Source organism: Conger conger, chromosome 1 (genome assembly GCF_963514075.1).
Source record: "Conger conger chromosome 1, fConCon1.1, whole genome shotgun sequence".
NCBI classification, from domain to species: Eukaryota; Metazoa; Chordata; class Actinopteri; order Anguilliformes; family Congridae; genus Conger; species Conger conger.
The window spans coordinates 62,680,102-62,693,305 of NC_083760.1; the positions used below are offsets into that span (position 1 = coordinate 62,680,102).

Below are 13,204 nucleotides of genomic sequence, written 5' to 3' on the forward strand. Positions count from 1 at the left end.
TGACCCTCTCAGGAGCATCATGGGAGTTGTGTCCTTTAGGCTGACCCTCTCAGGAGCATCATGGGAGTTGTGTCTTTTAGGCTGACCCTCTTAGGAGCATTATGGGTGTTGTGTCCTGTAGGCTACACCTCTCAGGAGCATCATGGGAGATGCATCCTGTAGGCTGCCCCTCTCAGGAGCATCATGGGAGTTGTGTACTTTGCTCACCCCTGCTCCTCCTCCCTCAGGGTGCTGTGATCACGCCAGCCATGGACCACACCATGTCCATGCAGCCCGCCAGCATGATGGGGCCCCTCACCCAGCAGATGAACCACATGTCTTTGGGTACTACAGGAACTGTGAGTATCCTGCACCTCTCGCAGCTCTGAATCTGTAATAAACTGTGTAATTCGGCACTGGAAACACTGCGGACGTTTGGTACAGTGTGATCAGATGAGCTGGTGGGGACTGGCCACGATTGAGTCGTACTTGCTAAGTTAAATAGCTGGGATGTAGCAGTGCTGTGTTTGCGATGTGAGGACGCGTTCGCTGTTCCACTCTGCGACTATATTTATAGAGTCAATTTGTCTTTTTCCCCGGGCAGCCAGGACGGTGTCTTTGAAGTGTCTTTTCACCTCAAAGCCGCACTTTTGTGTTCCACACACCTGCACGCACCGCACAGCTCGTCCAAATGTCTCCCTGGTAACCACTGTGTCGCTGTGCCCCCTAGCTCACCTCCCACGGCTGTCAGAAGGTCTAACCGCCAGCCAGATTAGCCTCGGCTGTTCTTTTCCTGAACGGTCTGGCTGTGGTCGTTCTAATTCCTGTCTTTCTGGAAGAAATAAAAACAGAACTGTGTGTTCCTCTTTATCCAAACAGCCCCACCCACAGGATTCCCAGAACACTCTGTTTACCAATACATTTGTGTAAAAAAGGAAATAGAAAATGAAATCTCCCTGGCACATAAAACCAGCGCCCACCACACCCTGACATTTATTTCTGTCACTCTCAGAATGTGAATTAATGTTTGCATTACGAATGCTGCTGTATTCACTTCTAGGCCTATATGAGGTTCTGGGTTTAGCAGATGGTCTCTTAAGCCTGCTGGAGTTGTGCCATATGTTATTGAGGAAGTGATACTGCCTCATTTCGAAACGCGCAACCTTATTTTGAAATTGTTCTGATATTGTCTGAACTGGCGCTGTCGCAGTGTTAAGGTGAAATTGTGCTCTGTCCTTCTCCCCACATTACCCTGGTGTCTCCAGCAGTGTTACTGTGGAACACAGTCAGTGCCACAAGAACATCTTCACTTTAAGCGCAGCTTCATTGACGGCCTAGCATGAAATACCCTGTTCCAAATGCCAAGGTTTAGTGTCTACTCCCATTAAACGGTAAGGAATTGGACCCATAGTGAAGAAAACTCCCCCATGCCCTACAGGGATTTGGATACACTGGGACATCTTCTGTGCTCCCCGGTCTGGCCTCTGCAGGAGGGTATTGTGTGTGTGTGTGTGTGTGTGTGTGTGCGTATGCGTACATGTTTATACGTCTATGTGTGTGTGTGCGTATGTGTGTGGCTATATGAATATGCTGTCTCACTGTGGGCTATTGTATCAATGGGAGTGTCTGGCTGTTGTATTAGTGGTTATTAGAAGAGCTCTCACACACTGGTGCTGGTTACTCTGTGTCTCACAGTACATGACTGCTGCAGCTGCAGCTGCTCCTATGCAAGGGACGTACATTCCCCAGTACACTCCTGTGCCTCCGTCTGCTGTCCCCGTGGAGGTGAGTCTGACCCCCGACCCCTGTCCTCTGACCTCTGAGCTTTCAGTTCTGGGAAGAAGCATATTTCAGCTGTACAGTACAGCTGCCAGGCAGCTCCGCCAATTCTACACCCAAGTGTTTTGACACACCCCACACTATATCACATCCTGACCGTGGGAGTGGCGAACGGCCAACAGCTCTGCTGGCTGCCGTTCGATTGGCTGCTGCATTGCCCAGGGAGGGAGACTTTCAGAGACGGGGTGGTCCTCATCTGATAGCTCACCTTTGACCCCTCAATCAGATGCACCAGCTGCGTATGAAATGTACTCCAGAGTCGCAGTGACTGTGCAGCCAAAGCTAGTGAAAAACTGCAGCAGTATAGCAGCATCAGCTGCAGAGGAGGCAGCATGCTTGTCTGCACTCTCCCAAATTGAATCTAAGAAGTTGCAGTGATGAATGGGATGGCAAATATGACGAGACATTCCAAATTGGAAGCGAAAAGAAAATTGGGATAAAAATGTTTTTCAACAGAATTGAGTCGTACAGTGAGCTGCCATGAGTGCGTTTAGACAGAGACGGACCCGCTCCCTGCTTCGCTCCCCCCCCCCACTCCTCCCTCACTCATGGTACCTTGTCCTCTGTTTGCGCCTCGCACAGGGCGTGGTCACGGACACCACGGCCCAGACGGTCGCCCCCTCCTCCCAGGATGCCAGCGGACAGCAGCAGCCTTTGCAGGTGGAGAGTGCCAGCGACCACGCGCCGGTCTACTCCTACCAACAGTCAAAGTGAGCCCTCCCTCCCTTTCAACTGGCACACGCAGGTCCGCCTGCTTAGTGTCCACAAGTCTGTGTGTGTGTGTGTGTGTGTGTGTGCATGTGTGTGTGTGTGTGGGTGTATCAGAGTGTGAACATGTGTAAAAGAGAATATGTGTGTGGTATGTGCAAGAAAAACACATAATAACTATGCACAGGAATGTACATATGATTAAAAAATAAGAGTCCACTAATGTAGGAGTATGGGTGAGAATGAGTGTGAGATTGTAAGTGTGAGAGTGAGATTGAAAGTGTGAAAGTGGGTGTGAGATGTCTGAGAGTGTGTGTGAGATTGTAAGTGTGAGAGTGAGATTGAAAGTGTGAAAGTGGGTGTGAGATGTCTGAGAGTGTGTGAGATTGTAAGTGTGAGAGTGAGATTGAAAGTGTGAAAGTGGGTGTGAGATGTCTGAGAGTGTGTGTGAGATTGTAAGTGTGAGAGTAAGATTGAAAGTGTGAAAGTGGGTGTGAGATGTCTGAGAGTGTGTGTGAGATTGTAAGTGTGAGAGTGAGATAGTGTGGAAGTGGGTGTGAGCTGCAGAGGGAGGTGCAGGCAGAGGTGGACAGATGGTGATTTGTCTCCTCTATGACATGCAGGGGCTCCAATTTCATTTCCCACATCCTCCACTCGTTTGTGTCTGAAACCTTTATTACCTGGCTTGTTCTTCTTTGAAGAAATGTGTATGGGGAGAGATTGAGTGGAGCTCGCTCCTGATTGAGCATTGTGCTCGTGTAAAGAGACAGGTGTTGCTGTGTGACGTTCACATGGCACACCACAGGGCTTCATTCGCTTGTGTCGTCACGTCTAGTGCTGTTTGTTTGTTTGAGTCTTGGCTTAGCAATGATCCTGATTGTAAGTGACAAGTTCCTTAATTAACCCTGATAAGGACATGTACGTGTTCACGCCACAGTTGGTGAGATCTTAACTTTTGAGAAAATTGTCCAAACAGAGGGGTCATGGGTCATGCGTGTAAAGTGTTTATTCTCTCTCTTAATGCCCCATTATCAGAATTTAACAACATGCTGAACACCCAGCGACCCATGAAGTGCTGCTCACACAATAAAAACCCTCCAGCAAGGAGCTCATCTTCCACAACATAAAGCACTTCTGTGTAGCGATGCATTCCAAGAGAACTTAACAGAAAATGTGGCGTAAGACGCAATTGAAAAGTGCAGGGCTTTGGACTTTTTGTTTGGGGAATGGCTAACAGAACAGGCAGTGATAGACAATCAGCACTTCAGAGTAAGAATGAAACCTGACTGAGATGAGCTGTGACCTATAATAATTAATAATGTGTTATTTTTCGAATGCTTTTATCCAAAGCGACTTACAGTTGAATAGACTAAGCAGGGGACAATCCCCCCTGGGGCAATGTGGGGTTAAGGGTCTTGCTTAAGGGCCCAACAGCTATGTGGAATCTTATGGTGGTTTGAACCACTAACCTTCCAGGTCCCAGTTATGTGGCTAGGGGCTGACCTGTGGGCTCTGTGTGCTGGTGTGTCCTCTCTCAGATAAGGACGGGAAGGAGAGCATTCCTGTGACAGCGATGCCTTGAGACGGGGAGACTGCACTGGAGCTGAGGGCAGAGGGAGCGTCCGGATCGCACAGGCACCTAAAGAGATACTATTTCATTTCCTACCTGACCTGAGCGAGAAGAGAGAGGGGGGTTTCACACACAGTGCAGAGAGGGTCAGTCTGGTCACCTGACACATGGGTTTATTGACAGCCAATGAGAGGCTTGAATCTTTTTCTTCATGAAATTTCTTGACTTAAAAAAAAGTGCAAAAGAAAAAAAAAAATGAATGTGCAGGTAGGTTTCAGCAGTGGTGATTTTTTTTAATTAGGAGAGGAAGCATGTTTGAAAAGAAAAAAGTTATCTTCCTCAGATATTAAGCTACTCCTTTTAATTCTTTTTACTTGTGTTAAATTTTAGTTTTCTAGAGAACTTAAGCAAGGTTTTTTCTTGAATCTTTATTGCCTTAATTTTAAGGACGTGAGAGACTTTTCCAAAAGCGATCAGTCAAGCGTCTTGTTTTAAAAAAAAAAATTATGAATGAATGACACGGCCTCTTGTACCAATTGAATGGTGCAAGATATAAAACAGTCGAGTCGAGGTAGGGGCAGGAAATCTATAGAATAAGCTGTACAGATTTAATAAAGTTTTTTCTTTGTTAGAAGAAAACTTTAATGTTCAATCAGTGGCAACTGAGGAGGTTTTAAAGTACAGAGGAGACAGAACGTCCATCGAGGAGGAGATCAGGAAATACAGGAATCTTTTGGATTTTCAGAATGAGAAAATGACTGCATCGTAGGAGATGCAGGTTATTGCAAAATGCAGAACTTGTTTCTTTTTTATTTCACATGGCAAAGTTGCTATCAATGGCATTAGTGCTTTTTATCTGCGACCTTTTTTATGAGCTTTACAAATGTTTCTAGCCCGCTTTGCTTGTCACACTGCAAAAAAAAAAGAAATACAGTACATAAAATAAACATGTTCAAAAATAAAAACAAAAAAAAAATGCCTAGCAGTGCAAAACTTCATAGATAGGAGCTTACGGTTAAAACCAGTTAGCGCAAAAGCAATAGATAGAAGAAATTGTTGACAATTTCTGTAGTCTTTCTTAGCTGTTGATCAAATGCAGCCAATGGATGGCCTATTTTATACCAAAGACAAAGAAACGCCTAGGAGCAGCGGGGGGAGATAGAGCTCTTTTCTTTTTTAATTTGATTTCATTTTTGTCATTGATGTCGTTGTTCTTGATGACGGTGTTGATTTTTAAGTCTTTATTTGACCTAGATGGCCGGACCAGTTTTTACTTTTTTTTTGCCATGTATAAACTACCTTCCACTTGTGGTGTAGACTAGAGAAATCGCACAGATGCTCAAACCTACTGGGAGTGTGTGATGTTGCCTGTGAACAGGTCTAAACGCTGTCACGCTGGGCACATTGGAGAGCTGTGTATCATGTGTGTGTTACTCTGTATTGTTTCTAAGGAGGAGAGTGCTGCAGATGCATTACTCCTGTGAGAAGGTTAAGGCTGGAGTGGTTAATGCTGGGGGGAAGTGATCTTGCATCCTCCTCTTAGCCTATTGCCGGTTGACTGTTTTTATTGACGGCGTGTCTCCGTGATGGCAGTGGACAATGATTTGTTCCATGTGGTATCCAACTCAAGGCTGTGTAGAGAATCTTTTTTATTCTCCTTCTTTATTCCTTTTTGTTTTTCTCCATTTATCAAGAAGACAAGCCAGTTCAGCTCTGTTGATAAATAAATACATAAATATCTGTCCAGCTGACACCTCTGTGTATTTAAACTGCATGTCCAACTACCTCATTCTTTTGCCATTATCTCACAAGGAAATACTAAAAATAAAGGAAAACCTCAATCAGGTGAAGAGTCAGTACAGTAGTAAGTAGTCAGAAGGTAGACTGAGAGCCCAGTTGGAGTTTTGTGGTTCTTTAGCTGTAAATAGTCCACCATATTACACCCACCCACACCCCCAGGCTTGTCCTTGCCTGGTGTCGTAGATGGAGTTCTGTAATCTCTTTTGCCCTCAGACAACATTTCCTTCCCGAGCAGAACAGTATAGTGACATTACATTTAAGCTAACATTTAGAGGGTTTGAACAATTCTTGACCTTGGAATTATAAGGATCTATCTGCATTCTGAGTAGCTTTGAGCTATCGAGCTTCAAAGCTTTCACATCCTAACCCAGCAAAATTGAAAGTGAGGGCAGCTCTTCATAGATGAAAATGACAGAAACCATAAAAGAAAAGAAATCCTATCAGATTGCCCTATAAACAACATATGACATTTACTCATTTTTATAAAATAAATATATATATATTCAGTAAGAATCTTATTATTCAAATGCATAAAGTTTTTACTTTCATTCTTAGGCAAGCAATTGCAACAACTCTCAAGGATTGCACAGGGCTTTATGAGAAATGTACCAACCATGTAGCATCCAGTTATTTTAATCATATGTTGAATTCTTCAAAACAATCAGATTATGTTTTGAGTGCCTTGTTTCACCAAAAAGTAAGTTTATGTAAATGCAAAAAGCACACAAATGAGCCGTTTAAATACTAAGCTCTCACATTTTTCCAAAGATAAAAGTTATCTTTGATGTTCCAAATGTACAGAACAATCTTATAATAAGGTGCTAACAGAAGGTTATGAATTCAAAGAGATTATGAACAAGAGGCCCACTGGCTGTCTCTGATCAGCTGCTAATTTGATGTGCATCCTACATTTTGAGTGAATTAAAAAATTAAAAGGAAATAATATGAAGAATAACTATTGTCATTCTGAAAATGCAGAAACAGATGTGACTCAGATCTCAAAATCTTGAGTTACCGGTTTTGAATATTAAACTCTGAGGGACTGAGGATGGAAGTAACCATTGTAATTTATGTTACCATTCATCCAGTCTCAACACATCACAAAGATCCACCTGGGCTTCATAGTCGATCCAGTTTGGAGATTCCTGTACTGCTGTAGGTCTGTCATTTTGATGACCTGTTGGATATTGGGTATAGACCACCATTCACACTTTAATTGCTGACAGTTTAAATACACAGGGCGAGCTTTGCTTGTGGCTGCTATTGGTCTGTTTTATTTTCCTGTTTTCCTTTTTTACCATATGCTTTCAATTATTTTTATTAAATAGCTTAGTATCATACATAGTACCATTATTGCAGTCAGGCACTTTTTACATGTATATGTACAAAACCATCCTATTGAGTCTTCTTACCCTCCTTTTTTGCTGCCCGAAATTGTTATATAAAAAGGGAAAAACGAAAGTTAATTCAATAATTTAGCTTAATTAAGATTTGGAACTAATGTCCACATGACATTAAAATGAAACATTTCATAGATTTTAGGTGACTTGACCTAGTTTCAGCAAAATAAGGATGTTCTCCAAGTGTCAGACTGCAAAAACTCAAAATACAGAGCTGATTTTCAGATTATAATTTTTTTTTTCGCAAGAGCTACATTTCCTTGGTAAAAACTCCACAGTCAAGGTTCGGTTATGACTCTGTAGATAAGAGAGGGACCCCTGTCTATGCCTGTAAGACTTACTGTAAAAATATTGTTGGAATTCCCCACACACTTTTCTAAAAACTCCTCCCCCAACCATGGATTGTTCTTCTGCCTCTATTGGGGTGTAACTGGGTGCATTGGCCAGCTGGCGGGCTCTGTTCTTCAGGACATGTTATGGTCATACAGTAGTCTCCTGGACCATGACAAAATGGCCGCCGTCCTTGGAGTATGTAGCACCATGCCTCATGCCATGAACAGACCTGTCCTGAGAAAGACCATCTCACTTCTCCTCTTTAGTCCAAGAAGGAAAAAAACATAGAACTTTGTTGTTATTGTTTTTTATATGCTGTAACTTTTTGTCTCCTGCCTTTTTGACAAACAACTCTAACATATTAGCTGCTACAAAGTATTCAGTATTCAAGAGCCAGAGCTTGGGGACAGGGGAAGGTGTCGCCAGCTTAACATGGTCAAGTTCAAATTTAAGCCTCATATTATACTGCTTTGCATTCAGATCCTGCTGTGAATCATTCTTTCAACCAATCAATCTTTCAGTCATTTTGTCTAGAGCTGCAAGGTTCCTTCACATTCAAATTCTTACAAAGGCTTTGGTTGCTTTCTGCAGTCGGCAAAATCACTGTTGTTCCAGTTTTTGCCAAGAACAGCGTTTCCCAACCTTTTTCCTTCCACAGCACCTTTTCCAAGTTTACAGAATCTAATGGCACATCACTCTCAAAATCGAGTGATGTAAACTGATGTAACTCGTGAACAGTAGGCCTTTTGTTCATTTAGCGGTTGAAATGCATCGATCTTGTCCACTTTTGGAGCAGAATTAAGAGGCTAGATCGATTATATTCTAGCCTCTTAAATATAATATTTTATCGACACAATGTTACATATGACAGTCAGGGTATAGCTTTGCCAACTAGACGCTGGAAATAATATAGCCTATGAGCAGAGTATACAAGTGTAGCTAACATTAGTTGTTTTAACTAGACAGACCATTGTGACCACTTAGTTCATATGAACATAAATGTAGCGAGTAGATGTAGACTTACCTCAGGAAATAGCCTATTGCATCAAACTTGGCCAGCTGCTAATAATTCATACCGCAGTGCCAATATCAACAGTATCACTCACTCACACAATCAGCTTAACGGTGGACATCAAGTTCAGGATACAGACAACTTTACTAACATGATGCTGGAAATAATGTTGAAACCTTTGTAACCACATTCAAGATAATCTAGCTAGCCAATGAATAATTGACTCAAACTATCTTGTCTCCTCAAAAGAAGTTCTGGAGCAGTGGCTTGCAAAAGTTAAGATGCAACACTCCAGTGTGCGAAAGAGACTACAGTCAGTGTCAAAGGCCCACTCTCCTCTCATGTCCATGTATAGCAAGGGACGGTGCAAAGTGAGAGAAAGAGTAAGCATCTTTATAGGAAAAATTTCAAAAAAGAATTTTTGTGTATTCATCTCTTACAGATTACAGAAGATGTTGATGTTTCAACACACTTGATACCCTGCTCTATAAAATAGGAAATACCTCTTAGTTGAGAGTTCCCAGACTGTAGGCTTGTGTTTTAGTTGTCTGAGGAACAGATGACATTTTTTATGAGACGCCTTTCCCCCCCTGCCTGGCTTTATGCATTAAGGTTCTTGTTTCTGTTGGTTTATTACTGTACCTCACCAGATTTTAAGAGCACTCGACTCTAATAGGAAAAGTGATGCCACGTAGGTTCGGCTCTGAACTGCACTCTGTCTGATGTCATCTGGCAACAAGTCCTCGAGGAGTAGCGTGCTGCTGCAACCCAGCATGCAAATTTCTGTCGCATTTTCAGTCTCCTGGCAGCAGCTGGCCTTCATCTTACCTCATTCGAGAGCCCCATCCCACTAGATGTTGATTAATGGGAGCCCTCCACTGTCAAGAATACAAATGTACATGCAGATAGCTGGCTTCCCAGAATGGCTACCACCCTGCCTGATATACTTCACGCTCTTTGCTTTTTACAACGTTGCTTGACTCCTTTTTGGTTTTGTTAGTGCTTTAGAATAATTATATTAATATATTTAATTATATATTTTCCCTCCCATGGGATTTGTCCCCCATTTTGATTGCATAAATGTTAGCAGTGTCATGTGACTGATAACAAGAAGGGTTGCCATTTATAGCCTTTACTGTAGATACAAAATTTTTAATTTGGTCATCTTTGTGCTCCTCAGTCCTGGCAGTTTGATATGTGGCATTGTATATTACTGAATCCTGTTATAAAGAAGAGAGGAAAATTCAATGGACATTAGGAGTGGCTTGAATCACATTCACTGAAAGACAGTGGTGTGTCATTCACAGGTCTTCAGTCTTTTTTAAGTCGTAGTTGTCTGAAATTATCTACATCACCTCCATTTAAAGATTTGTTCATGTGGTCCTTTTCCCTCTGTCCCACCATGACTACGAGCAGATGGGCTTTATTTGAGTATTTGAGTATGTCTAATGAGAAACTGTGACCACACCTTCAAGCAGGTTGGCCTGCATTTATTAATGAAGAAACTCATTGTCTAGGACTCCGCATTCACAGCCTCAGATGTACAAATAAAAGCTTGCTTGTGCTGTAATGTGCTGCAATGGTGGAGATAGCTGTTTCAGGACTCAAAGGCTCTTTTTGAATGATTAAGTGGGTAATAGGTAAATAATAGGAGTGAATAATAGCAGTTGATTCACTTCAGAAAAAAGCCATTTATTTGACTCTCTTGGACCCTCTGAAGCAAGCAGGTAAAAGATTGAATTATTATTAGGAAACAAATGTGCTTTCCATCCGTTTAAATAAATTCTGTAGGGTAAATTTAAGCCCATGGAACTGATGTTGTTAGTGGATTTATTTGCTAGGAAATATGGGCTAATCTGATTTTGCATTACAGTAAGCTCTTCATTTAGCATTCATTTAAAAATGTGCTTCAACAGTCAAACAGGCTACATGTTCCATCTTCCCACTGTTCATCACAGGAAACTGTACAACAAACCAATATACAGCCTGCTTTTGAGTAGTTTAATTGCCTGTACCTGTCACCTTGTTTAATCAACATATTAAACACAGTGACAGGCACAAGACCGCTACACAATAGAGCCCTGAGTTTTGTTGGCAAATCACTAGTAACCTAAATTACGGACTTGCAATAAAGTGGACCTATATAACGAGAACCAAATAGCTGAGGATGTGATTGCAGTATTGGAGGCCTACTGTTAGCCTATTGGCATGATGCTTTCTCTGAGTGATTTCTTTGAAAATGATATTGCGCTGACACATGAATATTGCATTAATACGCAATTTGACTGATGAAATGCTTGAACCTCTGCTAATTTAGTGGTTTCGGTGGAACCAGACAGATACAGGAGCCAAATGAACAGCTTCATTCGGTGAGCGAATCCAAAAGAACCGACTCCCCTAAACTACAGGGAATGCCCATCAGTACTTAAAAACATAGCTTCTGAACTTTTCATTTGTACAATATGCACAAAGTGTGTAGTTGCCCTCACAAAAAAGGTATTGGTCAAACATGGCTCTGTCAGGTGGCTTTGTCAGGTAAAACTGGCAAAGTACAGTTTTGAAACATATTTCTATTGAAGACATTTACTGTAGAGCGTAGACTGATATTCCTAGCTCTACTGAGCATGGGTGTTGTCACGAGACTATAGCAAACACAAGAGGATTATTTGAGTGAGTAATTTAGCCATCTGTGTGAGGCACAAGACGCTTAAGTGATCCAGAGAGAGGGAAACTATTTTACATTTCCATAGTTTCAACTGAGATGGCAATCAGCTTGTGGCTTGAACTAGAATTGGATGGGAATTAGGCTTAGATGTGCTGTTGTTCAGCTGGCTCACACTTCCCCCCCACATCCTTCTCTGGCTCATAAAAAACAAAGGTATTGGAGTTACAAATAATCAAAAAGATGTTCTACCAAATTCATTGAAAAACAGCAAAACCTCTATTAGACTTTAAATTATTAAAGTGAGGAAAAAAGAATAACATATTTATGAAGTTGTTTTTGTACAGGTGTTTAAAAAAAAGATGCGACAGAATGGTTCTACGATGCTATTTTTTTATTTGCAGCGCAGTCATGTCTCCATGTCTTCGAATCGTGATCCAGAGATTTTCTGAAGATCAGTGGATGTTAGGTTTAAACTTCTGTTTTATTATTTTTTCTTTGATGAAGCTTTCAATAAAAAAGGAAAAAATTGTCTTTAATTGTTTAATCGCTGTTTTGCCTGTACTTGCAGACACAGTATACATACTTACATTCACATTCATGTAGTATACTTACATTCACATTATTGTAGTGTACTTACATGCAATCACACACACATACACATGCTGTCTACTTACATACAATGACACACCAGCGCACACACACACACACACACACACACACAGTCTACTTATAATCACACACACAGTATCATTACAGATATTCACACACACACACACACACACACACACACACACACACAGACACATGCAGTATACCTACATACATTCAGTTGTTACACACAGTTGGACCTTTAACCTTCATCTTACACACCCTTGCACTGTCACAGACCTTACAAACTGCCATAGTTAGTGTGTCAGTTTGAGACAGTTTTGATCACACAACGCAAACTGGATACACTACACTACTTATAAATAAGATTGAGAGGAATTGGGGAGGACCAATCAAGGATTGCCTATCAAGCGTTTCACTTCCATTTAGGCTGATCAATATGTGTCACTTCCAAGTAATGTGCATTTACTGTTGCCACGCTAAAAAACGGTTCCTTTTAATACAGCCATCTGCTGTACCAGAATCTGCTATGACACAGTGGGGTGCTAATAAAAAACTTTACACTACCATACAACTATACCACAGCCTACATCTGTGCTACTGTAAGCCTTCATACCTCTTCATAACCCCTGCTATACCGTAGCAACCGTACTACAGTCTGCTGCTTGACAACAGCTACGCCACAAACTGCTATACTGCAGCTGCTACCGCAACTACTTCCATATAATAAACTGCTATAGGTACTACTACAGCTACAGTATCCTTGATACCACACACTGCTATAGGTATTACTACAGCTGTCCTCTATACTGCAAACTGCTATAGGTACTAACACAGCTACCCCTTACACCACAAACTGCTACAGGTATTATCACAGCTACTACTAGTTTGATGTGGTGATTATCTTAAGAGGGGTATGTAGTACAGTGAAGTTTAGGATTATGGGCAGGCAGGCGGCATATGGTGAGATACAGGAAGATTTCAGTGAGGTTATAAAGCAGTTTATAAAAGCACGGGCTTGATGAATGGATCACAGTGTGTTTATCCGTATGCAGCAGCAGCCCTGCTTATGCGAGTTCACGGAGTCGCCGGGTTTGGACAGAACATCATTTCTCCTCCACCGCTCGCCTCAGGAAATCTGCAGGAAATTTTGCTTCCCACACCCAGACTTCCGTCCCCGCCTGCAGTCTGACCCACGCTGTTCTTTTCTTCTTCGGGTAAATGCATATTTGTCTAACTCATCAACTGTTGATTTACCTCTGAAGCCTCCTCCCCCTTTAAACATCTCT

At 41.9% G+C, this 13,204-nt stretch overlaps 1 protein-coding gene across 3 annotated transcripts in view; it reads left to right on the top strand.

Moving 5' to 3' along the window:
- Positions 1-11,837, top strand: part of rbms3 (RNA binding motif, single stranded interacting protein) — a 308,178-nt gene extending 296,341 nt beyond the window's left edge. For 2 of the 3 annotated variants that reach the window (XM_061236859.1, XM_061236867.1), the window contains 4 exons: positions 228-338; positions 1,675-1,764; positions 2,401-2,528; positions 4,065-11,837. In XM_061236859.1, the coding sequence (XP_061092843.1) occupies positions 228-338; positions 1,675-1,764; positions 2,401-2,528; positions 4,065-4,068 (333 nt within the window). In that variant the 3' untranslated portion in view covers positions 4,069-11,837. Of the gene's footprint in view, positions 1-227; positions 339-1,674; positions 1,765-2,400; positions 2,533-4,064 lie in introns of those variants that run through there. The other variant, XM_061236875.1, reaches the window with a different exon arrangement.
- The last annotated feature ends 1,367 nt before the right edge of the window (positions 11,838-13,204 follow it).